At 49.9% G+C, this 26,244-nt stretch overlaps 2 protein-coding genes and 2 long non-coding RNA genes across 4 annotated transcripts in view; 1 reads left to right on the forward strand and 3 right to left on the reverse strand.

Moving 5' to 3' along the window:
- FAM13B (family with sequence similarity 13 member B) overlaps positions 1 to 10,731 on the reverse strand; it is a 59,552-nt gene extending 48,821 nt beyond the window's left edge. The window contains exon 1 of the mRNA XM_084535226.1: positions 10,636 to 10,731. The gene's annotated coding sequence lies outside the window, so the exon portion shown is untranslated. The remainder of the gene's footprint in view (positions 1 to 10,635) is intronic.
- A 3,704-nt stretch (positions 10,732 to 14,435) lies between these two features.
- Positions 14,436 to 16,827, reverse strand: LOC311444802. Its single transcript, XR_014698076.1, has 3 exons — positions 16,582 to 16,827; positions 15,888 to 15,961; positions 14,436 to 14,914 (listed from the first exon to the last, which is right to left on the reverse strand). It is a non-coding gene; the product is annotated as an uncharacterized lncRNA (long non-coding RNA).
- A 2,536-nt stretch (positions 16,828 to 19,363) lies between these two features.
- LOC311444252 lies at positions 19,364 to 22,992 on the reverse strand. Its single transcript, XR_014697780.1, has 3 exons — positions 22,851 to 22,992; positions 21,990 to 22,527; positions 19,364 to 20,875 (listed from the first exon to the last, which is right to left on the reverse strand). It is a non-coding gene; the product is annotated as an uncharacterized lncRNA (long non-coding RNA).
- On the forward strand, positions 20,690 to 25,113 carry WNT8A (Wnt family member 8A; the record flags this gene model as incomplete). Its single annotated transcript, XM_084535244.1, has 6 exons — positions 20,690 to 20,760; positions 20,847 to 20,880; positions 21,091 to 21,229; positions 22,126 to 22,251; positions 22,412 to 22,554; positions 23,567 to 25,113. The coding sequence occupies 6 exons, from the start codon at positions 20,690 to 20,692 to the stop codon at positions 24,125 to 24,127; spliced, it is 1,074 nt and encodes a 357-aa protein (XP_084391370.1). The 3' UTR covers positions 24,128 to 25,113.
- Positions 25,114 to 26,244: the final 1,131 nt, after the last annotated feature.

Consider the following 26,244-nt stretch of genomic DNA (forward strand, 5'->3'; position numbering starts at 1 on the left):
GCACAGCTCCAGGAGCTTGGCAGCAGCATCTGGTCAGCATCTGACTCTTTGGACCAGAAAGCAAGAGTGCTTGTGGCATCCCAGCCTCTTCAGTAAATCCACACACGCAGCCGCACCACAACGAGTGAGCCATTTTGGTAGCTCAGTGCATTATCTCATGAGCCCACCTAAGTTATTCAACCTAAAAGTTTCGCAGAGATTCTGCTGGTAGACATCCACAAAGCAATTCAGTCAATCTGAAAATTATGCTTGCATAATTCCCTTGTTTTCAGGAAGAATATTCGTGTGCAGAAGTCGTTATTACCAGTGTATGTCACAGAAGAGCTGGAACGTTTTTCATTCATGTCTCTGATGTCAGTCCTGACCTAGTGTGACTTCGGAATAAACACTCTCTGAAAACTTTAGCTTCCAGTTGAGTCTAGTTCCAGCAACAGCCTTGAATTACTCCTCATCAGAAGGAGGAGCAAATGAAAGAAAAATAGCCTTATCCCAACCGTGCTCACTGTTGTGCAAGACTTCGTACAAGCTGAACTGTAATACTCCAGAACTTAAATACATTTTGCAATGCTATGTCATCCCTTGAAGTTTGATAGCACTGCCATGCAATTCTTCACCTTCGTGTTGGGTTTTATCTTACCAGAAGGGCACGGAAATCCGATGCATACCAAAACAAGACATCGTCTGCTGTAGTATCTCTGTGTTATGTTCCAACAGCTTGTACTTGGGACAAGTTATCCCTGTGTCAGCAAACTATTTGCTTTTGGTTTTAATTGTCCATCTACAAACAAATTACTTGATAAACTTTCCTGGAACTTTTTGTCTTAAATGGATCCGATTTAAAGCCTTGCAAAATATTGATAAACACGAGCCCTTCTAAAAAAAAAATAAAATAAAGAATTAGCAAACAGCAATGCTTTCCAGCGTGTTGCTGTGCAAAATGTTTTCTTTTCCTGTATATTCCTTCCAGAAACAGAGACATGTCCCCAAAAACAGTTTTTACTTTGTTCCTCTTTTCCAGCATTTTAAAATTCTCTAATGAACATTTTGTTCCAGGATGCCCAGCACAAGACACTGATGAGTGCTGGACACCCATAACTTTCCATGGAAGCTGTCAAAGCAGCACGTATCCAGTTCTTTCATCTCATGGTGTCCAAAAGAGCACTGAAGAATCCATATTTTTTAAAAAAAGCTTTGCCCTGTGTTAACAAATGAAGCTTCACAAAACTCAAGCAAACAAGTGAAAGAATCTATTTTCTGGAAACAGAAACTCCAGCACAGAGAAATACATTAATCTTTTCAAAGACTGTCTGCCATTACAAGACACATATGTAAGGATTTTTTTTTTTTAAGCTGAATTCAACATCAAAGGCACATGTTCTATGTAAATGTCAGATATTTTTACTTGGTTTTCTACCATGGTTTTGTGATTACAGCATAAGATTTTTTTCCTTGGGTTTGTAAGATCTGTCTTTAAAGTAGAGATCTAGGAATATGGGGCAAATGTGATTTTGGAGGGCTGTTCAGATTTTAATTGCATGGTTGCAGACTTAACAGATAATTCTTCCCTTCTTGAAATTCAAGACATTGAAAGGTTAATTCAATCTTCTCAGTTCCATTTCCTTCCTTCTGTTCTCCTTCCCACACTCTCTCCCTCCCGCCCCCCAATCTGTAGACAGCTGAGTTATTTGAATTTTATGCAAGCTTGTATTCATCCAAAGGGAAAAAAAATCATTCAATGTATGCATCAGACAAGCAAAAATTACAGTATCGCTCGCTTTCATTTTTCACTTCCTATTTGCTTTTCTCTGCATTCACCAATTTGGGCAGTAGACAGACAAATTCATGCCCTAAAAGTGGTTTCCACTGAAAAGTTGACTTGAATTAAGGATCAAATGTCCCAGCTCACTTTAGATTTCCATTCTTTGAGCTTACAAGGATCTAGAATTGAACTGCTGTGGTGCTTTTACCTTAAGTCGTGGAAAGGCTACAGTTCAAGTTAGCACAATTTGTCTGCTGCCAACACAATCAGTCGCTGCTGCTCCGATGTTATTTCATGGTGTGGTCACTCACGCTCAAAGCACAGCAACTCCAGAGGAGTCAATCTGAGTGTACAGAGCTCGAGTTCACCCTTTTGTGAAGGCACAGCCTTAAAAAGCCTGCAGCTGATTTCTGTTCTTTGTATATATTTGCAAGAAACAAGCCAGAAAGATGGTCATTGAAAACTATCCAATTTGGTCAAATTCTGAAAAGACAGCTATTCACCTCAAATGCTGCAAGGAAGAAATAATCAAATCTTTTTCCTTTACATCTTAAAGAAGAAAAACTGTTTAACGTAGTATATCACAGCTTTCTTTCAAACAGGCAACAGATAACAAGCGTGGCACTTACTGACTACCGCTTCCTTAGGTAATTCTTGACCTTGTACACCACCTGTAACATCTCTATGTTTGGCTTCCAAACTTATAAAATTGGAAGATGATTTTTGGAAAAGATTGTGTATGAAACCCTTAGCAGAAATACAAGTTTTTATTCTGGAAATTGCTCAGAGACCAGCTAGAAAAATCTCTAGTCCATCTGCTCCTCTGCTTTAGTAGCCTTGTTTCCTTAAACATTGAAAAACTTCAGGGTTTATCTTGTTTTCCCCCAAACAAAAAGTATACTTAAGCTGCTAGGAGGTCCCAGGGTACTGAAACCAGAATGATTTTGCAACACTGGTAGTTAGGCATCCCTCAAAGCTACATCCACAGCTCTGTGTCCCTGAAGCCAAGGACACCACGCCTCCACATTTCACACAGAACAGAGCACGATGTGGATTGCACTGACAGATTCACCTGTTGTCCTTTTTCCTCTGGACAAAAATAAAAATCTAAATACTGTATTAGTACACCTGCGGATTGTATTACCTTATCTTTGATCACCTTGGTTATCTATTTGCTACTCCAGCTGTATGCTAGGTGCCACAATCTATTCCTCTTACAGAATGGTGATTTTCCTTTTTTTTTTTTTTTTCCTCTTCTAGGTAAAAAGAGTGAGAAATTCAGCAGTGGATTGTTCAATTTCAGAGCAGTCAGCTGCACTGAGAAGGGCCACCTTTGAGGACACTCCCAACCTTCACCCAAAACTCCTCTTACTCTTTCCCTCTGCTTGCAAGTGATGCTACCGTTACTAGTGTCCAGAGACAGAAAGGAGATATATATATATATATATATATGTATATTTAAAAAAATAAAAAAGAAATAAAAAGGGTAGTTCGTAAAGGGTGGAAGTCATGCTAAACTAGCATTTCTCGAGCAGCATTCATCACAAAGCATCATGTGCTCCATAGCATGCTAACTGATATGACTAACACATCACGTGCTTCTTTCCCCACCCTTTCTTTGGGAGAGAGGCATGCACATGGTCATTTTTTTTTTTTTTTTTTTTTTTTTTCCTTTAATAACTCACACATATCTCACTGCACTTTGCTAGAGAAGGCAAGACCAAAGCCAAGTGCTTTGTGCTGGAAGATAAAGTTTTGGGTCAGTCCTTGAGAAAGCTCTGTTGCAGGGATCTCCATCTGGCTAAACTTTTAAAAATTCACCCCCATACTAAGATTTATAAGACAAAAAAAGAGGGAGAGAGAAAATTTCCACTCCCAGTAGCTTATGTTTTTCTTTTTTTCTGCATTAGGACTCCAAAGCTACATGGGAAACATAGGGCTGGAAAAAATAGCCAGAGCAGAAGGACAGGAGGACTGCCTACATCCAGCCTCTCCTCTCCTCCGCTGTATGCGCCCGCCCTTAAGGCTCAATGGTCTAGAGAAGGAAAATGAAACACCTCACGTAGTGATAAAACACACACAAGAACCAAGTGTTTACACACCAGCAGCGCAGTGTTACAGCAGACACCCTGCCAAAGAGAGCTCATTGCCTTCCTTACACCCGCGGGATTCATTGTCTCTTAGCCTGGGAACCTGTCTCCGTTCCCAAACATGGATATTTTTGTTGGCAGCAAGACGGAACAAACAGCACAAAGAGAACTAAGAAAATCCTTTCAGTAGAGCTGTAGGCTTTTTTCTGTTCCCCTAAGGACGGGAAACCTAAGGCTGGCTTACAACACACCCAATCCTGCCACCTTTCTGGAAGGTGCTCAGTTCTCACTGGAATTGGAAGGAATTTGGGTGCTTACAGAACCCAGCCCAGTGCCTCTGACCTCGCAAAATTAATCTCCTGCCTTTAGCACCAAAAATACCACAACATTTTGGAAATGAAATCACTGTTATATTTGAGTGGGTGTGTTATTTCGAGACAGCACTAACGTGATTATAAAATCAGTTGTGTCAGCTTATTGGCTCGGCTGCAGGCTCCGATCTGCTCGCGCGTCTGTTCGCGTTCGGGTGCTTTGTCCCTCCTCGGTCCCACACGGAAACGGGCACAACCTCATTCCCAGTGCTGCACCCAAGAGAAAGAAACCCCTCTCCTTGTAATTACCCACCTAATCTCCATGCAATTCAGCATTTCCACAGCTCCTCTTGTGCCAGACATGAGGACAGGATCCCCAAATTGCACGGGCTGAAGACCCACGAGTCCCCACAGCCCAGCCCCATGGACACCGAGCTCATTGCTTCCACAGGACAGCGGCCCAGGGAAAAGCTGAGCGGCAGCAGGCTCCCCTCTGACTTTTCCCTTTCACTTGAGCTCCCTTCAAACCTTTTTTCTCACCCATGATGGCAGCGTGGCAGCCAGCGTTTGTTTTCCCTGTTTCTCTGGGGGTGTCTGACAGCCAGCCACCCAGCGCTGCGCCGCGAGCGGCCGGTGACTCACTGCCATCAGAGGTGTCGGGCCCGGCAGGATTGACTCAACCTCCATCCTTCGGCAGGAGGTTGGAATAAAATACGCTTTCCGTGGCATCTGAGGCAGCTTTTCAGACATGACTACCAACACAGTTTGTGCACTTGACGCGTACAGGGTCTGTAAAGATCCTGTGGTGCTCCTGCCTTGCTTGCTCTGCTGGCTGTCTGGTTTGTCTCATCGTTATAAGCTAAACCATTCAGCTGTCTCCATGCTCCCCAAATGCTGTGGTTCGTTGCTCCCACCATCATCCCACAGCCAGGTAACTGCTGCCTTCCCCGTGTTGAAGGTAGAGCCCGTGAAACGCTGCCATTAAGCCTTGTCTAATAACAGCCTGGCTGCTAGGATCAGCAAGAACAGCCCAGTTTCCAGAGAAAGAGGTGTCTGAGGGCGAACATCACCCACCCACCTTCCTTCCCATGGCCAGCCACATCTCAATGCAGTGTTCAACACCATCAGGGCAAGTTCCACACAAAACCTTCCACGTGGTACCTGTCTGTGCTGCACAGAGCATGCAAACACAAGGACTGGGAAGGGGTTCCCACCAGTTTAGCTCTAGATTTGGCCCTGGACTGCAGCAACGCCACCACTGCTGTGCGTGGAGTCCCCTTCAACCAGGAGCAGGGGCTCCCACCCACCAGGCAGCTGTAGGATATTCCCCTAAATTCCTCTAAAAAAGCCACCCGCAAACGAATCCTGCAGCACCAGCCCTTAGGTGAACTCCAAACCTCAAACGAACTCTGAGCTTCAGCATTACAAAAGAAGGGCAGGAAGGGAAATTCAAATATTATTGTCTCGGTGAAGGAGGAGGGAAAGAAAAAAAAAATCAAGATGTATTTTGGCAGTTTTCCACCTCAGTTTTTCCATCTCCCTCCCTCGTGCACTTTCTGCAGCAGCAATCTGTCCCTTCCTAAATGCTGAGCAATCCCGGCACTGAACTAATCAATATTAATAGCGATGGGATCGGGGGGTGGGGAGGAGAGGAGGGATTAACGTGACCTTTTTAAACTCACACTGCCTCAGACGGGCACCAAGCAGCTGAGGAGAAAGCAGCCAGACGGTAATGCCATGTGGTTTTAGTAGTTTTCCTTTTTTTTTTTTTTTTCCTCTCTTCTTTCTTTTCCTGTGAATATTTACTTCTGTTGTCTCAGGGCAGATCGCAATGAACTCAGGTTGTCTTAAGGAAGGAAAAAATATATTTCTATCAGCGGTCTGCAGGCCAAACCGAGCCTTGACGGAAACTCCGCTGAGAGCAGTGGAATAACACCCAAAACGAATTTTAGCCTGAATTGCTGTTAAAAACAGGAACTAGATGAGGGGCATTTTGACAGGTGAAGCGTTTAATGCTGTTGTATTTCGTGGATTTCTGTGAGAACAGGGTGTAATCAGAGCCACCGAGCGTGCGGCTCGGATACCGAGTGCGGGCGCAAACAAAGGATCTGCGACGCCGTCCTCCCATTGTTAGCACAAGTGCACACAGCAGCTAATCCACCTACCAGCGTGGGGACGTACTTAGGGCAGTGCGCTCAGAATTAACGAAAAAGCCTCTTAATTCAAACAAAACCATTATTGAAACTCTTTGTGCACGGTGGATTCACGGCTTATTGCGGACTTTCTGGGTATCAGCATTCCTTACAGCAGTGTTTCAGGTCAGGAGGCACCCCGGCTCCTTGTTAACTAACGTGCTGTCTTTTCTCTATTTCTTCTTTTTTTCCATGTTCAAATTATGATTTTTTAGTGATTTATTCTGAGAAATCTAGATAAAATTGCTGTTAATGCTTTTTCTCTTTTGCTTTGCGAGTGCCAAGCCTTGGGGAGAGGTCCCAGATTGAGGAGTGAGATTTGTGTTGGCTTTGGAATAAACATTTTTCTGGTGTCTTCATTTTTACAGCAGAAATTGCTCTGCAGATGGCTGATATCACAGCACTAGCTAATGAAGCCCCGGGTGTGTTTTTCCTTTCTTTGTCAGGACCCATCATGTCCGACAAACCAGATTTTGCAGAAATTGAAACATTTGACAAGACCAAGCTGAAGAAGACAGAAACCAGAGAGAAAAATCCATTGCCCACTAAAGAAAGTAAGTGCTTATGATGCTGTTTGAACTGAGAGCAGCGAGAACGCGATCTGTATTGCAGCTAATATGCAAAATGAATACTAATTGTAGCATTACTGCCTCAAACTCATCCCTGACTTTAACTGCGTGTAATACTAAGACTTGCACTGGATGTTGTTGGGCTTCCACAGATATGAGTAGCTATACCCAACTGTACATTTAGTCTGAAAATCATCTTTCTGATGGGACTGATCCTGCTTCTGCTAAAAGCAAGGGCAGTTTTCCCACTGGTTGTGGGTACAAGGAACAGCTGTCTGCAGCGGGCACACTGTCCACCCCTCCAGAGGCACGGATGCTCAGGGAGCCTTGCCTATGCCCCAAAGGAGAGGCAGCATCCCCAGGCTCCGGTTGGGCACGCTATCAGGCACAGGAGCTGCTCCCTCCAGCTAGGAGAGCTCCAGGCACCTTCTCTTGGAATAAAGCAGCAAGAGAAACCCATCATCATCCCAACCAAACAGGGAATTTTCCTTAGCAAAGGGCTGCACCCCTGGGTTTTCTCATGCAGGGTCTTCCCCCATGCCCATGCTGCACACCAGAACCAGGCACGGGCTGCGGTTCACATTCAGCTTTGGGTGTGAAGGTGGCACTGCCCTGCTCCAGGACCAGACTTTGCAAGTGGTTTCCTTCAGAAGAGCCCCAGTAACCAGGAAGGGAGCCCAGGGCTCCTCTGTTCTGCTGGGTGGCTTCTACCTGGGGTGTAGAAATGGGCAGTTATGGAGATTCACTGTTCCCCTACATAAGAAACCTGGTTTTCCCAATTTGTTATCTCTGCAGACACTCAGGAGTATCTTGAGGAGAATGCACATTGTGAACTGCCCCCCAGTAGCTTTACAGACAAGAACGGGTTGGCATTTTGGGGTGGCCAAGAAAAGCCAGGGGGAACTTGATGCCCCCTGACTTGAAAAATGGCCACAGGAGCCTGCATTGTGCAGAGTCCCTGCAGCAGTTATTGATGACAGTTTTGTTTCCTGTGTTTTTCTGGCAGCTATCGAACAAGAAAAGCAAAGTGAAAGCGCATCCTGAACATCAAATGGACGATGCAGCTGCTGCTTCTTCAGTGGGGTTTGGGCTTCTGCGCTGGGTTGTTCTGTTTTGTTTCCCCGCCCCTTCATGCCCCCCCCTCCCTGCTTGTTGTCCATTTAATTTAGCAAACACTCCCTCCTTTCACGTTCCCTGGGAAGTCTGTTTTGTATTTGTTGGACAAGATACTTTGTGTTTGTGTTCTTAAAACTGTAATTCAAAGTTCTGTACCGCCCCCAATTACTTGCCAAAAAAAAAAAAATCTGCGTAAAAAAATGTTTTCCTAAACCTCACAATAAACAGGTTTCTTCTGACCAGCTGTGTTTGAGACTTGCAAAAACAGGGCTTACTCTGCAACTCCTACAGCAAACGTGCACGTGAGCCAGGGGGACACCAGCACCCCTCTGTCTGCACAGGGGGCTAGGGCTGCCTTTACCTGCCCACATCATCCCTCCATGGGGGACATGCGGGAAGCCCTCTGGGGGCTGCATGGTCCCACAGGCAGCCCCAAACTGCTCCCTATCACTCCCAGGATGGCACTGCCACCCCCCACTGCAGCCTGCAACCTCCGTGCCCTTTCCCCATCTCTCCAAAACAGAGAAAGTTTTCATACTGATAGCTCCTAACCTTTTAAATCCACCTTGGTAAGAGGTACGGATAAGCTGGGAAGCTGTTGGCCTGTTTCAGTTCTACCTGACAGCAGGTCAGAGGTCTCCAAGACAAGTACCTCTCTCCACACCATGAAAAATTGGTGGCTGGGCTGAGGAAAGACTCAAATTAGCAGCCAGATGGGAGAGCAGCTGCAGCCTCCTCTCACCAGTTTTTCACCCTCATTAGCCTGACAAAACGCAACCAACCCTGGAACAACCATGGTGTGCAGCGTCCTTTGCTCACCTGATACCAAGTGATATCAGAATGCAGGAAGGAAATAAGGTTTTTTTTTTTGTTTTTTTTTTTTATAAACTTATCACATCAGTTTTCTGGGATGAGAGACCTCGAGCAGCACACAGGTGTGCTACAAGCCCAACGAAGCAAACAGGGCTTCCTTAAGTCTCCATCGCTGGTGGTGCAGTAACATCATCGCTGGGCTGCAGAGGGCTCAGCCAAAGCCAAACCTGGTCCTGCTCCCAGTTCCATGGTATTGCCTTAGCACTGGAATTGATTTGCAATCATATCAGAAAAACAGATGCATGCTGTGGGAAGATAAACCACTGGAGCTGCAGCCTGACCCTACTTGCACAGGGAAACAGGAATAATTCTGTGTGCTTCAGCAGGGTTACTCTGGCCTTAGAGCTGCCTGAAGTCTGCAGGCTTCAGGAAGCAGAGCCGAGTGGTGGTGCGGTGTGTAGAAAGCTCTGCTTTGCTCAGGAGTTGTTTGACACTTGACATTGATGGTGAATAGCAAGAACTGTAACTAAACAATAGCAGCATGGCCACAAATTGACTTGCAGTGGCACCAAAAGGCAAACAGAGGTGACCAAGAGACCAAGGAAAAGCAGGCTACGTGCAGGACTGGTGCCTTCAGTTAGAGCTCCATTAACTCCAGGGGTATCCAAAGGGCTACGGCTGCAATTTGAGTCACTCCTCATCAGTTAAAAGTTATTTAGATACCTGCTTTGATGGCAGCTCCTTGGTGGAGGCAGCCTCCCAAGCTGGTACCAGCAGAGCAGCCCCTCCTGGAAGCTCTCACAGCGCCCAGCAGATTACCTGCTACTTTGTGCAACGATTTTGGCAACCGGCACGCCCTGTGATTGCACTCAGCATGCGAGCCCGCAGACTAAACTTCCCTTTTTTTGTGCCAGGAGACAGCATTTTGCTCCACGTGACAATCCCCCTTGTTCCCTGCCAGCTCGGAGCATCTGCCAACTCGCTCGGCACAATAAGTTATAAATCTCCCCAAGCTTCTGTCGTGCAGCGGAGCTGGTGGGAAGCGCCCGCGGAGCCCCGAGGTCTGGGCCACGCTCTCAAGCAGGAGGAAGAGAAGCAAGGTCTGGCCAAAGCAAAAAAACAATAGAGATATTCTCCTCTTTCCTTCACGCAGAAGCAAAGGATTAGCAGCATGGATCTAAGGACTGGGTGGAGAGGCTGGAGCAGCCTAAAGCTCTGGAGACATTGAGTTTGTCCCAGCTGCCCCTCTGCTCACGCAGAACCCTTCAGGTCACAGCAGAGCACGCAACAGCTGTGCACCATGAAAAACTCTGCAGGGTAAGGGGCAGATCTTGCACAACTCCCCCAGTGCCCCAGGGGGCACGGTGCTTTCTGAGGGGTTTAGAGGCTGTTTCTGCTTCTGTTAGCAGTTACAAGAGGCTTAAAGTTAAAGGCATGTAGCCACAGGACCCCAAGCAGAGAAGCATCCCCCTCTGCCGCACCTTGAAGTCACCTCGGAGCTGGCTCATGAAATTAAAACCTGCAAAACCCAGGGTGAGGTCTGGCTCGCTGTTACCTTAATCAAACAGTGTCACAGCACCCATCTGCAGGGCAGGCTGAGGGCACAAACCAGGAAGTTGCGAGGCCAGGAGGGTGAATTTTGATCATTGCAGCCCTTCTCCTGCAGCAGTGCCTGTTCCTGCTAGCAAGCTACCACCCCAAGCACTTCGGGCACACCTTGGAAGCGCCTTCTGGGGGACAAACCACTGCCAGCCCCCACTGCCCACCCCCAGCCCCAAAACTCACCAACAGCTCCAGCACAAGGACCTTCCCCAGCCATCATGGTGGGAGCTGACCCAGGCCACCTTCCCCAGCAAGCTCCACCAGCTCCAGGTGGGAAACTTAAGGTTTTGGGCTAATTAGCCACAGCCCTTTGCAATTTGGATGCTTTACATAACGAGATGCTCCTCTAAAGGAAAAAACACCTTACGTGCTAACCCCGTCACGGCGAAGAAATCATTACATGCGGACAAATGGAAGCTTTCTTGGCATTGCCATAAAGCCAGCCTTGTCCCCTTTCCCCCGTGAGTCACTGCTAATTGCTCCACATGGCCCCAGCTGAGTGGAGGAAATCCGTATTCCTGTTGTTATTACACAGAAGTTATTTGATTTAACAAGGCTCGTTAGGCAGGTGTTTGATAACAGGGGGAGGCAGGGAGCACAGCCCCTGAACCTGTTGAGTTTCGGCTTGAGCTCAGCTAGAAGCCGCTCGGGAAGCCAGCTAACCCTGGCTCGGGTATCACAGCCCCGGTCCCAAAATACGTGTTTTTTTCCAAGTTATGTTTGGAGGCTCTCTCTTATTTCAGGCATTAGCTCCATGGTGGCCGAGGCATCTTGTGGCAAAATGCCCATGCAAGGCTAAGGCTTGAGGAGCCAGGGCGTTGGGAAAACATCCCTTTGTATCTCTGTTGCTGGTGGTGCTCCTGACCTGCCAGAAACCTTTCCTGCTATGAGAAGAACATGGGAGAGGAAAACAAGGGAGCTGTGAGGAAGGAGGACTCTGACACTAAGCTGCAGCTGTGTGGAAAGAGATGGGGGAGCTGAGCACAGGCGTGGGGGTGCCCGAGGCAGCCGAAATCCCAGCCACAAACAGCAAGGGCAGGTCTCGTGCCTCTGCCCAGCTCTCCCACTGTTTTTTTCCAAAACCACCGGCCGAAAGCAACGGCCTTTTAGAAAGCACTAACCTGCCGGTGCCAAGCTGGGAGCCTCCTCCGCAGCAAGGACGGGAACAGAGCCGCTGCCTTCCCCCGCGTGCGGCCCTGACCCAGGGCACCGTGCTTGGGCCCGATCCAGGGTCTGTGGGCGCAGGTACGAGCGTGTGCGGGGGTGTTTCTCTCCACCAAACCCGACGCCGCTCAAACTGACAGCAGGCTGATGCCTCTTCTCGCTGGGGCTCTGTGCCGGCAAGGGCTGCTCCGCGTGCCTGCTGTCGTTTCAGAGGAGATCGCTTGGGAAGGAACAGTTGCTGGGGACAGTTCTTGGTGCACATCTCGTATGCTGTGCTGACAGCAGCTCCTGACAACTCCTACAATAAGCTGCAAATCTTCCGATGCTGCGTGTTTTCATCGAGGCCCTGCTCCAGAATTCCTTTGATTGATGGAGATCAGGGAAAAAAAAAAAAAAAAGAGGACAAAGTGGGGAGCAAATGGGTGTTCCCAGTCCCACAGCCATGAAAATGGGGTCTTTCAGGGCTCCAGCAGTAGGCAACAAACAAAAGGAACGGAAATTTCAAAACAAACCAACAATCTCAGGAATTTGAGGCTGGTCTCACAAATTCAGAGGCCAACTCAGTATCAAAATTTTTGGATTTGGCAAGTTGCAACAATCAGGGAGGGAAAAATAAAAATATGTGTGACTCCAAGTGGGTGTTTTCAAACAGCATCTTGTTTGGGGAAAATAATCCCTCTTGGTCTGCTTTGTTTTCTCGTGATGCTGGAAATAATTCTCCTCCTCAGTGGGAAGAATTGGGTTTTTCTTTTTCTGTGCCCAACTGGGAGCCACCCCAGGTCACGCCTGACTGCAGCTGGTTTCCCCCATCCTACTAGCACTGGAAGTGCCACCTCGAAGTGTTAAAGAAACATATGACGGGATCCTTATCATGCTTTTGGCTTAGCAATGAAGAAAACGGGTACACCCAAACTCCCTTCCCTGGGTGCCCCGCAGCCCTGCAGGGCACCTGGGGCAGCAGCATCACTCCGGGGACCCCTCTGCAGGGAGCAGGACCAGACATATCTAAGAGCGCTATAACAGCTTTGTAATAGCTCTGTGATAGCTGCACCCTCCCCTCCACTCCTCCCGATTTGTACTGTTTTATTTCTGCCCTGTCTGGACTCCTATTTCAGCAGCAGCCAGGTAACCAGAGCCCTTGGTTCCCAATGCAGCCACTCCACACAACCCTCACCTAGCAGAGGCACAAGTGGCAAGGATGGACATTGAGAGGAAGGCAACGTGAAACAGCTTTTGTGCCAGCTGCCGTTCTCCCACATGGGCACACATCCCCAGGAACACGAAAGACATTGATGGCATCAATCCAGAGTGAGATGAGGGCAGCTAAAGTTATATGAAAATGATGTAGAAAAGCTGCAGCCACCGCTTGCCCACCTAGTGCTAACCATGGCTTGGCCAGGTGGTGAAGGGATGTGCTTGCTTTCTGGAGGGCTTCATAGCCTTTCACTGCCCTGGAGGGCAGTGCTGACAGTGTGTGTAGGTGGGGATTTGCTGTGCCCGTGTGGTTAACACGGGCCTGCCCAGGCACCCTGGGGCTCAGCGCTCCCTCCCCACCTGTGCTGGGCCGCCTGCCACCAGCTCACCCGGAGGAAAATCATCGTTCCTCTTGTGCTGCTTTAATAGCCCAAGCACATCACATGTGCCCAGGGCTCCCATTTAACTGTATTTCCCTTCTAATGTGTTTCAAAAATAGCCAGGGACTTAGAAATGTGAGGGCACCAGCCTGGCTGTACCCCGTGCAGATAGTGGAGGGCTGTGTCAGCCAGGCACTGCCTCGAGGCGAGCCTCAGCCCCTCAGGGTGCTGACCCCAGCTCCAGCTGCCCCGAGTGCTGGTAAAGCTTCAACTTCCCTGCTCTTGCAACCTTTGTGTCTGAAGCATTCAGTGCCAAGAAGGAAATAAAAAAAGCTTAACCTCAAACATTAATCCCGGAGCCCTGCTCAAACAGTAGGGCAGCTGTTTTTGACGCCGGGGTGAAGGTGCCAAGCGGCAACACCCGTCGGTGACTTTGGTCTCTGCCCCAGTGAGCACCGAGTTCACAGGGAGGCGCTGGCGGTGCTGCGCTCAGACCTGTCGGAAAGGCGATTTATTGAGCCTCGAGATTAAGCCCTGGTGCTGTTCGCTCCTCAGCAAAGTAGGAATTGAAACAGCAATGGCAGCAGGGCCGGGAACCTTTCCCCGGTGTCATTACTGGGCTCGAGAAGTTCGAGACCTTCTCCTGTGCCCTGGTGCTGTGTGTACCCAGGGCCTGGGGCCTGCAGAAGAGGGCAGGGGGCTCAGTGCTGCCAACAGGCAGCTGGCCTGGGTGCTGGCTTTTGTGCAAACCCCAATTTTTCAAGGTTGTGGCCGGACCTACAAGCACCCAGAGCCCCGGCAGCACCGGGTGCTGCCAGCCCCGTTTGCCCAGTTAGGGCTTCAAGCCTGGCTGGCTGCTTTGGGAGCCAGCACTGCAGCCACGAGCGAGCCTGGCCACCTCCTCACTCTTTGGTTTCACCACGGGTGAACAAGGAGCGAGGCAGCTCCCTCCAGCTCCCCAAAACGGCAAAAAAAAAAAAAAAAAAAAAAAATCCTGTCTATCCCCCGAGGCCCAGCGCGGCCCTGCCTCAAGCTGCGCGGAGCGGGGCCGCCCCCAGGGGGAGCCGCGGCACCGGCCTGAGGGGGCCCCGCCCGGCACAGCCGCAGGAAAAAGTGGTCCCAAATCTTTCCTCAGGGTGGCACAGGGACAGAGCCAGCCCCCAGAGGGCCCTAACAGCTCTCTGTGCCCGGGGGATACTGAGGAGCCGTGCCCCCGACCCCTGTGAGCCTCTGGACCCACATGGAACCGAACAGGGAGGGCTTCACGCTGGGTCAGTGAACCCAGAGAGCTTGCCCCAAGCTGTCACCTCGCTCTGTGCTCTGGTAACGCTGGAAACATCTCCTCCCACCTCAAATATTAATAAATGCGTGGCACTGGCTTCATTTGTGGGCTGATTGAAGTGTATACGTGAATATGATGCCAATGCACCACTCATTAGGGGATGGAGATCCGCAGCTGGACACCTGCAAGAAGGTGCGGGACATGAAGAGCGTCCTCAGGGTGGGGGAGAAGAGCAGCTGACAGCAAAGGGAGCGAGCGAGCCCACAAGCAACCCAAATCCCTGCCACCTTCTTCTGGGAAAGCAGGTGCCCGAAGCAAGTTTGCTTCTCGCTTTGCTTTTCTCAGCAAGACCCGAATCTCTTTTCATCTTGCTGTCCGGCCAGGCTCCCCAAAAAGAAGTCTCAATCTTGTTTACTTAGGCTCTATTCTGTCCAAAGCAGGGCTGCAATGGAAATAGAGGTGAATTTTAAGGAAATACCCATAGTTCAAATCACTATTCCCTTCTGTGATGCTCAAAACCTCCCCCCACACTCACTGTCAGCAATGGAAGGTAATGCCCAGCACCACCACAGGTAAAAATTACAGATATACATATTATAGATTATGTTTTTCCCCAGGGCACCAAGCATGTGGGGGGCAAAAGTGACACAGCCACAGCCACTAAGGGACAGTGCAAAGACTCATGCTATGAAAGGAAGGGGAGCACCATGCAAGCGAGGTTATTAATCCGTTAATTTCACTTGAGTTTGAATGGGAATGATGAAGAAGGAGGTGATAATTTTCCTTGCTATCAAGTGCCCAATCTCTTCCTGGACAGGCGTTTCCCTGCTGAGGTGCCGCATTTCCAGGATGAGAGATACCCAGGCAGTAACCTAGCTGCTGCACTAACACCGCTTTGCATGACACTTCCTCTAAAGAGGGAGAGAAAAACAAGACTCTCGGCCCTACTTTATCATGCTGCTGTGTAAACAGCCCCGTGGGCTTTGAAGGGCACACCTAAAGGTGAGGTGAGTCTGACGAGGTCACGGCGCTGCCCAGCCTCACGAGGGTGAACTGGGAGGCTGAGTCCTCTCAGGAGTCACAGAGACCTGAAGGTCGATGGAAACCTCAGTGTTTTATTCTACCCTAATTTTCATGGCAGCTCAAGCACATTTTCATGGCAGCTCAAGCTCATTGCCCTAAAGCATCTTTGCCTCCTCTTAGGATGCTACAGAGACAGAGGCACTGAGCAGCCACCAGGGTTTAGTAACCCATCCAGCTCCAGGAGGACGGACAAACAGCCCTCAACAGCCCTTCCCTAGGGGTGGCTGCTGAGGGAGGAACAGCTTCACACTGCTGGAGGCAGTGGGAGATTTTGGGTGGAGAGCAGGATTTCCATGCACGGTGCAGGCGGGGTGACACAGCAGGGCTCTTACCCAGACGTTTGAGCCTGCAGGCTCGTCTGCCTATTGCCCTGTGCTGGGTGGGAGAGGGAGCTGCCTTTGGGAGCCTGAGAATGGCTGAGAGAGGACAGCAAAGTCATTAAGATGAGGAGGTAGCGGAAAAGGGAAAAGGGCAGCTTTAAAACATACAATGCAAAAACGGGGAAGGAAGGGGAAGAAGTGCCCTTTATCTGCTTGCAAGTGAAATAGCCTTGTTCTTGCCAGGAGCAATGTCCCGGCCTGCTCCTGGGCTGATGTCTCAGTCTCAGATGAGCTCCCACCATGGCAGGGTGCAGCTCACCCGCACCTTCCACCCCTCCTGGCCAATTTGGGCAGAGGTTGCAGCCTTGTATCTATCCCAAATATATCCCAGCCTCGGATATATCCCCAAAACCAGCCAGCCCACATGGGCTGAGCTTGGTGCCTTGCGTTGCTGAGGGTGCAAGGGATCAACCCTTCCAGTACCACCTTGGAGAAAACGTCTTCAACCCTCACTGGGAAGCATCCGTGCTCCCAGACAGGTTGTGGCTGGAAAAATCAGAATTTGCTTTCCAAAACTTTTTTTTTTTTTTTAGTTCCTGAAATTAAAAGAAATAAAGTACAAACTGTGCAACCTCAGGCCTCCTGTGGTCTTGGCATTTGGCATCCCAATGGTCTATTATGTTCCAGGAGGTGTTTCCTTCCTTACCTTGGAGTTGCTCATGGCTCCCCTGATGAATTTCACTGCTTGCCCCATCACGCCATGCATGAGGCTGTGTTGGAATCAGGATTAAAAGTCAAAAAGCAGAGCTGGTTGCAGTGGTATAACCAAGGGGACACGAGCTGCATCACAAAGGCAGGAGATGGGAGCTTCTCAAGATAATTTTCAAGGGTCACTAATAAGGCAGACCCTAACGCTGCACTGTTGGACTGCGTAGCCTTGTTTTCAGTGAACATTAGGCCACCTCTAATTATGTGCCATAATAGGAATCAAGAGGACTAAGCCCGTGGGATAGGTGTGGCGTAAAAGCTGATTTCAGTTTCACCTGATCTTCAATTAACATTCATTAATCAAAGCGCATTCGTTATACAGGCAAAACTCCCACCAGCACTGGCAGGTCCGGGGCTCGGGTCCTGCGGGCTGTTCCTGCTGCTGGGAACCACAGCAGACAAAGCAGGCAGGAACCTATTTTCTCCGATATGGGAAACTTTGGAGTTGGGAAGACTGAAAAACGAGGGCTGAGCATAGCAGGGGCTTGCACAGTGCTCTGTGATGGATTATTTTAAAGCAAAGTGAAACGTCCCCCCGGCTGAGAGGCTGCCTGTGTACAATGCAAGGGTATGGCATCACCCATGGGGGCTCAGGCGGCTTCCCAGGGAGAGCACAATAAAATGCAACTGCCTCCGACATTGCTGACGAGGGGGTGTCTTCCTAATTACCCAGGTGGATTTTATTGTAACGAAGCCAGCAATGCAGGATTTGACGCTAGGGCTCTGAATGTATCACCTGCTCAGGGCAATTTAGCAAGTAGTCTATGCTTTATTTTCTTGTTTTCTGTGTTGGTGGTGCTCACTCCCCGCGTTTGTGACCCCCACACAGACCATCATTCCTGTTTGCTTGGGTTTCTGCATGCAGCACTTGCATAGACTGATTTATCTTGTGCCTGCCTTCCCCTAAATGCCATATTCTGATGTGAATAGGGTTTTATGGGTGTAGGGGTTTGCATATGCGCTATTAAAGCCTCTTGACTTAGGGCAGATACCAAAATATTTTAGGACTCCAATCATCCCATGAAAATCACTGGCTGTTTGGTCGCGTAGCAAGAAAATAAGAAACAAAGCATCAACATTTGATCAGTAAAGCCAAGGGGCTCTGGCGGACATCCAGGACACCGTTTCCCAAACAGCGTTCCCTGCTCAGTTGTTTGCAACAGCGCGGAGCCAGCGCAGCCTCCGCCGGTGCCACTGAAGCCTGCGGCTCGGGGCTGCCAGAACGCCTGGCCGTTCATTTTCTGCATAACCAGGTAAATTCAGGAGATTTTTTGCTTTCAGTTGTTTTTTTTCCTAACCCAAAACCAAACCAAAAGTAAGTTTCTAGGGAGCGGGCAGGCCAAAGGAAAGCTCCTTTGGTGTTTCACAGATGAGCACTAGGGCTCGATGAGCAGGGCTGCGACTCACAGGCTTGTCCCATGGGTGTTGGAAGAGCCAGCACCACGCTGCAACTTAGGGCGCAAAACACTGAAATCAGCATCAGAAGAGCTACAGCCAGTACAGCTCTGCCATTTACTGCCAGGTTTCATGCACGCTGGTCTCTGTGCCTCAGTTTACCCAACTGCAAAGCAGAGACTGCTACATTTAATCTCTCTTACTACAAGGACATTGAATGAAGCACTCTATAAATGGAAAAATTATTAACACAGCAAGAACAAAGTCTGCTTTAACATAAGGTCTGGATGGTGGGAAAATCCTGCAGCGAGGTGACCACCCCAGTCCCATCTGTCGGGGTGGGCTGGACACAAATCCACGCTGACATTGGTGCCTGAGCAGCTCCTGCACCCTGGGACAGAGCTGGGAACACAAACAAGTCCCCCAGAGCAGGAAGGCTTGTCCCAGCACAGCTCTGCCTGCTGACAACTAGCGTAAGTGACAACGTTACAAGGGACTTTTAAGATTCCTGTGACTTTAATTGGAAAAGACATTTTTAATAGCCTAGGCAAATAACTGTGTGATCCTGCCAATTGCAGTGACTGCTCGCAGCCGCGCTTCACGCCCAGGGAAGCTGTTATTTTTCTGGCATGCGATAGGAGGATCATGTGTGAACTGACATAACAGACACGCCAAAATTGTTCAGCTGTACGGGCTCTCTCAGACAGGAAAAAAAAAATAAAACACAACCACCAATATGCCCCCGGGGACAGCCAGACACAAACCCCAAAATGACATGCATGCACAGAGAAAATGCACAGCAGATTTCCAAGTCATATGCATGGGCTTTAATCAATGAACCTCACTGATACATGGGAAACACTTCATTCCCAGTAATTGTCCTTTGACAGCTCTAACAAGCAGGATCTGCTCAGGATGGTAATGATTAAAATGCTGACTCACAGAGGGTTTTGCCGTGCTGGCAGGAGTACACCAGAGTGGTGCTCACTTGGAAGGTATTTTGCATCCCTGCTTCTGAACCGATCTGCATTTTTAATCCTCTGACTGCAAACAGTTGTTTGTGGCTTTGCCGCGCTGACTCCAGGTTTCCCTTCTGCGTGGGCTGGCCGGGGAGGTTCCTCTCGCCCGCTGACCGACACGGGGAGCAGGGCGGGGGGGTCCCTGTGCTCCCCGAGGTCAGAAATGTCACGGAGCTGATGGGATGGAGCCGAGGCCGTGTGTGTGCAGGGCCTCGGGCACCCAGAGCCAGGATGTGGAAAACCATGCAGCTGCTCACCGTGCTCGCACGCATTTCGCGGCAGCCCACAGAGCACTTTGCAATCACGTTTGTGGCATAAGTCTTTATTCCTGCTGGCTCCTCTGCCCCCGGCCAGCACAGCAATGTGTGGTACAATCCAAGCTGCTGAAACGTCCATGCTGCAGGCCCTCAGTGCCTCACCTCGCAGTTACAGCTATTAGCAGCAGGAGACCAGATGTCACCATCTCGATGGGATAACGAGAGCAGTGGGACAAGGACGAGCCCTGCGCAGCCCCAGGAAAACAAAATGAGAAGTTTCCAGGAATAAAGTCTCACTTCTGCTCCCTTACAGCCTAAAGGATGTACCACAACGATTATGCATGACCATAACCATTGATATGTAACGCTGTAATATTGATGTATAACACATGGATGACCATAACTACTGAGAGGCTTTTTGGGGTTTCCTCTGATAAGGATTTTCCCCTCCCAAGCACAGGGGTATGAAGCAGAGGGGCCGAGGCCCTCGCTCGGCTCTCAGCAGTGCTCACGTGCGCGGAGCCAGCCAGAGCCCGGCCGCTGCCGGGGCAGACCTCACTGCAGGGAAATTGCTACCCCCGGAAAACTGTTCCCCTAATTACAGCGTTGAAGCATGGAGCAAACCACATAAGTGATTCACACAGTGTTCCCAAGCTGCAGCCGCGTAAATTAGAGAGATTTCCAAACACTCCTGCGCCGTGCACGCTGTTGTTATCAGGATGGAAATACAGAAGCTTTCATCCTAAGGAGGCGAGGAGGGGGGAAAAAAATCGCCGTTAAACGAATCTCGTCAAATCGAGAAGACCTGGGAGGTCTACCCCCGGTGGATCTGTAGAGGAGTGCTGCTAAAACTCCTCGGGGAGCTCTCCTGGTAGGGAGCAGGCGGCTGGCAGGGGAACCATAGAAATGCACGGGTTTGTTATTGCTGGGCACGCAGGGGCCCGGCCTCTGCTCGCAAGCGGGGTGTGAAAGGGAGAAGGCAAGTGCACTTGGGGCAGAGAGAAAGGGATGGCGCTGGTGTGGAGTGGAGTTAAAAGTCGCCCATTGTTAGGGAAGTTTGCTCTCCTCACATCATCACAGCTCCCGGTGACACCGCTCTGCCTTTTGAAGTGCAACATTAGGCGTTTCCTTGTCACCCATTGGCGCAGGAGCTTTTTTACCACATTAAGTCATTGGGTAGCAAATGAATGGGGGGTTTTGACTATTCAGAACTTCACCTTATAAATATCAGGGTTGTAGGTTCCTGCAGCTTTCCTGGACCCGAATATCTCGAGATACGTTGGGACTCGGTGCGGCGAGGCGGCCCTGCCCAGAGACCTGCGGCGTGGGAGCTGCGGATCAGCCGGAGGGATCCAACTCCTGGGCTTTGACAACCATGAGCAGCACCACCTTCCTCATCCTCTCCATCGTGGGCATCTGTGGTGTCATTTTCAATGCAGCAGCATGGTAGGATTCAGCAGAAGGGGCATTCCTGGGGGATGCTCTTGAGCCTGTGCTAAATCGTGCGACTCGTTTCCTTCTCTTCGTTTCAGGTCTGTGAACAACTTTCTGATGACAGGACCTAAGGTAATTAACACAGTCACTATCAGCAATTTAAGTAAAGCCATTTTGTTTTGCAAATGGGAAATATTGCTTTTCTAAAGAACCAGAGTTCCCAGAGCGTATCGGCTCCAAACCGGGTTGAGTAACAAGGGAAAGGGCCCGCAACCCTTCTGGCTCTGTTTTCATGGATAAAAGCTGAAGTGCTGAGGATCTCACCCACGCTTTCCCGTGCAGGCGTACCTGACGTACTCCAGCAGCGTGGCGGCGGGCGCGCAGAGCGGGATGGAGGAGTGCAAGTTCCAGTTCGGGTGGGAGCGCTGGAACTGCCCTGAGAGCGCGCTGCAGCTCTCCACGCACAACCGCCTGCGCAGCGGTGAGTGCCCGCGGGGTGCCTCCGACAGGAGCCGGGGGGTGCTCTGAAGAGAGCAGCCAGCCGATGGGGAGGTTTTCTGTCCCTCAGAAACCAGGCTGGCTTTTCTCCATCTGTGTTAATTGGTCTCACAAACGATGCTAATATTTTTTCTATGATCTATATCCATGCTAAGGGAGTGCCCTTTGTGCAGTGCTGATCCGTGGGCTCCCTCCTGCTGCTTTTGTGCCGCATCTCAGGGAGCACAGTGCTAGAGGCACCTGAGTTTGATATGGGGGGAAGGAGAGATGAAGGGAGAAACCAGGGGCGAGTGCTAAGAAACTGCCCAAGAGAAAGTTGTGGATATATTTGAATGCTATCTACTTCAGCCAGCATAGAAATGCCACTGGAAAGAAGCTATTTGACTCTGTTAGGAGAGCCAGAAAAGAAACTAAAATAGAAGCATGGGTCCTGACTGCTATTAGCACAGGTTCAACCACTGGCTGATTTAAGATGAACTGTAATTTTCCCCAGCAGGTGAGACCAAAGCAAGCACAAACCCCCCGAGCAGAAAATGGCAGGGACAAACCAAGTGCCAGGTGATGTGAGGGATCAGCAACCTTGGTGAGAGCAGGATTGGGGCACTATTGTGCCATCCTACTGTTGCCAAGAAACTGTCCCATGCACAGACACCTGCAGAATATTGTGCCAAATTGCTGAAACTATCGATGCTGAAGCCGGAAGAGATTCCAGTCATGAGCATTTCATTTCTGTAGCACCTTACCTTTTGCATAAACTGTTTTGTTATTCCCTTCTTGCACCTTTGCAACGCTGAAGGTTTCACAAGAGAGCTCCCTTCCCAATAAACCAGGACTGGTGCGGATGTTTGCATGTGACAGCTTTTGTCTCCTCTCCCCCAGCTACCAGGGAGACGTCCTTCGTGCACGCCATCAGCTCCGCCGGCGTCATGTACACCCTGACCAGGAACTGCAGCATGGGCGACTTTGAAAGCTGTGGCTGTGATGACTCCAGGAACGGGCGTGTCGGTGAGCTGCCGGTGTGCTGCCTGCCACGGCTGGGCTCCAGCCCCTCTGAGCTGGCAACAAGACAGGCTGGCATCATCCCAGCCCTCAGCTCGGTGCAAGTCCTGGGGCGGGATTCACTCCTTCAGGGTGGTTCTGTTCTTACCGCACATCTGTCTTGCAGGTGGCCGCGGCTGGGTCTGGGGAGGCTGCAGCGACAACGTGGAGTTTGGGGAGAGGATTTCCAAGCTCTTTGTGGATGCTTTGGAAACAGGACATGACACCCGCGCCCTGATCAACCTGCATAACAATGAAGTTGGGAGACTTGTAAGTCAAATATTAAAAATAATAATAGTATTAGTAGCAGTAATAATAATAATAAAAACAATATCTATACAGGAAACAACAACAGAGCCTGGTAGACTGCTCAGGTCCCCTTCCCTGTCTGTGCCAGTCTAGACACTGTGCTATGTGCCTGGGGGAAAAAAAGCCACAGCTAGAATCTGACCATAAACCTGAACATGAGGAACTGCAGTAAGATTCAGTTCCAGCATCTGCAGCTTTGTGCAGCGCCATTAACCATGGACACCGCTTATTCAGCAATATGCCAGATTTATACTCACATCCTCTGGTCTGTAGTGCAACACAAGAACCACCCCACATTCCTGCAATGGGCACTTCCAAGAAACTCAGCAGGGGAAGCCAGGTGTGAGGAAGAGCGTGGTACCCGGCCCACAGAGGCTGCCGGCTCTGGCCAAACCTCCTTGTCTGTAAAAACAAGGACGGTAACTTTTAACATACCTATCTCATAGGGTGTGTCGAGGCGTAATCTCACAGAGATACCAGTGATTGGGACCTTATAAATACCAGAGGGAGATGGGTAGATAATATCTGTGAAGTGCTTGGCCTGGAGGAGACGTGTAGAGGTTTGGTGTCATTACGCCGCAGCGCTGTTTCACACATTTTGAATGAGATCTCTGTGCGAGGTGATGGGTTGATACGCCGATGAGAGAGGTGAGCCGCAGACCGGGACGCGCCAGAAGGGCATGACCCTGCACGCACACCTTAATCCTGGCCTGGAGAAACAGCTCCTGGAAGGGCTGGGGACAATAGTTTGTGCCCACTCATTATCTCCATCCTTTAATTAGTGACAAGGACAGACAGATGTTTGCCTGGAACTGAAATAAAGGCATGAGTTCATGTCTTGGAAGGACCTGAAGTCCTGTCCAGCAGGAGCCACATTTGACCCACTGCCCCTGAAGAAGCACCATGTATCCCAGTTTTGAAACGTAAATAGCAATGATCTGCTGCTTCTAACTTCTCCCCCTTTTCTACCCAGGCTGTAAAAGCTACGATGAAGCGAGCCTGCAAGTGCCACGGGGTGTCGGGCAGCTGCAGCATCCAGACCTGCTGGCTCCAGCTCGCTGAGTTCCGAGAGATTGGGAACTACCTCAAGATGAAATACGACCAAGCCCACAAGCTGGAGATGGACAAGAGGAGGATGAGAGCCGGCAACAGCGCTGACAGCCGCGGGGCCACGGCAGAGACCTTTCACCACGTCCACGCCACGGAGCTCGTCTTCCTGGAGGACTCCCCCGACTACTGCACGAGGAACGCCAGCCTGGGCCACCACGGCACTGAGGGCCGCGAGTGCCTGCAGACCGGCAAGAACCTCTCGCAGTGGGAGAAGAGGAGCTGCCGGCGGCTCTGCACCGAGTGTGGCCTCAAAGTGGAGGAGAGGAGGACGGAGGTGGTCAGCAGCTGCAACTGCAAGTTCCACTGGTGCTGCACGGTGCGCTGCGAGCAGTGCCGGCAGCTGGTGGCCAAGCACTACTGTGCCCGCCGCGACGCTGCCGCCACCAACCACATCAAGCGGAGAAACAAGGGCCACAAGAGATAGAGGAAGGCCCGACGATGCCGTGCCCAGGCTCACGAGGTGGACCTCTGGGTTTCTTCACCTTTTGTGGCCATCGCCGTAGCTCAGGTTGGGAAGGAGCCTTCCCCAGGGCACAACAGGGATCTAAAGGGGGTTTGGAGGTCCGAGTGGACAGTGAGACTGGGCCTTCTCTGAATTAATGCTGTGAGATCACGAAGCACAAGGCGCGGGCGCTGAGGGACCACAGTCCTTCTGGTTTCATGGTTTCTCCTCAGTATTTACTAACAGCTTCTTTCTTTTCAGGAGTCACTTTGCATATCTGATGGAGGGAAGACTTTCACTTTTTCGGTGGCTTCAGCTCATTGCACTGCTGGCAGTGGTCAGCCCAGACCAGCAGCAGTAAACAAGGGTGGGACGGGCACTGCAGCCTGAACTGGTCCCACTGGGCAGCTCTGTCACTGCCACAGGCATTGCAGCCCAGGGCCCCCATGGTGTTCCTTCACAGGTCATGCTTATAAATACTCCTGGTGGAAAACTTATGCACTTTCTGATGTGAGAGGGATTTTTGCAGCATTGTGATTTCTATTAGAACAGCTGCAACTTTTTGAGGACTTTAATAGGTTTACAGACAGTGTTTACAGTTTTTTCTTTTTAACTTTTTTTTTTTTTTTGAACTTCTGTGATTTGGTACCAGAACCCCTGCCCCAAATGGACAGTAGCTTCATGTATTTGTACCAGATGAAATTAAGCAGTTTAAAATTCCTTTATTATTTTTTTTATATAATAGCAGATAAGAATTCAGAATTCTTTATGCCTAATACTGTTTCTTAATAAGTTGTATTATTGCTTAGCACAATCTGTTTTCTCCGTATATTTTGAAGGCATCCCAAAAAAGTTAGATTTTGGACTGTATTTTGCAATAAACACCGTCATGAAAACAATTGGCTTTTTCCTTTCAGGCTTCCTAGCAGCACGACTCCAGGTGTAAAACCGCCCATTTCCATGCAAAGCCCAGCACTTCCAACATTTCCCATCATTAATCCCAAAGTCACTGAAGTCAGCGAGAAGCCTTTTCCTTCCCAGACCTCAGTGAAACTTGGCCCCAGCCTTAAATCCCCAGAGGGTTTGCTTTAAGACCTATCGCTGCAATATCTAACCTTTTCCAAGTGCTGAGCATGCAGGGTCGCACCCGCCTGAGCCCATTTTGAACCTCCTGAAGCCTCTTTAGTTTGTCTGCGGCCTCAGTCCCCCAGACGACGCGAGGCTGCCCTGCTTTGATGTGGAAAGCATCGGCACTTGCTGCACAAATCTGCCAGGCACGAGAGGAGCCCTTTGAACTCGGGACAGGAGAGAAAACTTGGGGACAGCTGTGAATGCGTCTGCTGGCTCCCTGCTGCTCGGGTGCGGCAGTGGGGAGGGCAAGAGGGGTCTGCTTCCATTCCCAATGGGTCCTGCTTCCCTCACAGCTTTCACCGTGAGGTCTTGGTGTAACCACGGGGGGAGGCAGCCCTGCCGGCACGTTACACCCACACCACCAGGGCTTTGATGCCGATGTGTGCCGACATCCCAATGTGTGCCGACATCCCATCAGCTTCCAGTGCAAACACAGCCGCCAACACGTGCGTGAGCCATGGCAGGAAGCTCAAGGTGTAAAACGCACACGTCGGGAAGCAGAACCCTTCCACATGCATTTGTTTTTTTTCAGCAGACAATTTATTTAAAGAGGGAAGGGCTACAGCAGCCTGCCATCAAGCTAGGGCCCTTCTGTGCTGCCCTCAGAGTAGCTGCGTCCAAAACTTCCATAACAGGCCACATTACCAAAGCTAACAATAAATAAATAAATTTTTGTCACTGTTGTCACAACAGTATTTATTTGCAACCCCCTCCACAACATTTAGGCTGAACTAGAAATGACAAAAAACAGCAAACAAAGCCCCTTTCCTTCACTGTGCCCGCGGGCCGGCCTACCCACAGAGCAGTGCAGGCTCCATTTTGAAGAAGCGGCCCCAGGCCCCCTGTGCAGTGGGCACAGCACAGCACTGCCGTGGGTGCCCGGGGCAGGAAGATGTTATTTCACCAGGGGAACTGGTAAAATATAGAAACTGCCTTACTGCACGGCAGGATTGGGGTTAATAAATTGC

This window comes from Aythya ferina (assembly GCF_964211825.1).
Source record: "Aythya ferina genome assembly, chromosome: 14".
NCBI lineage: Eukaryota > Metazoa > Chordata > Aves > Anseriformes > Anatidae > Aythya > Aythya ferina.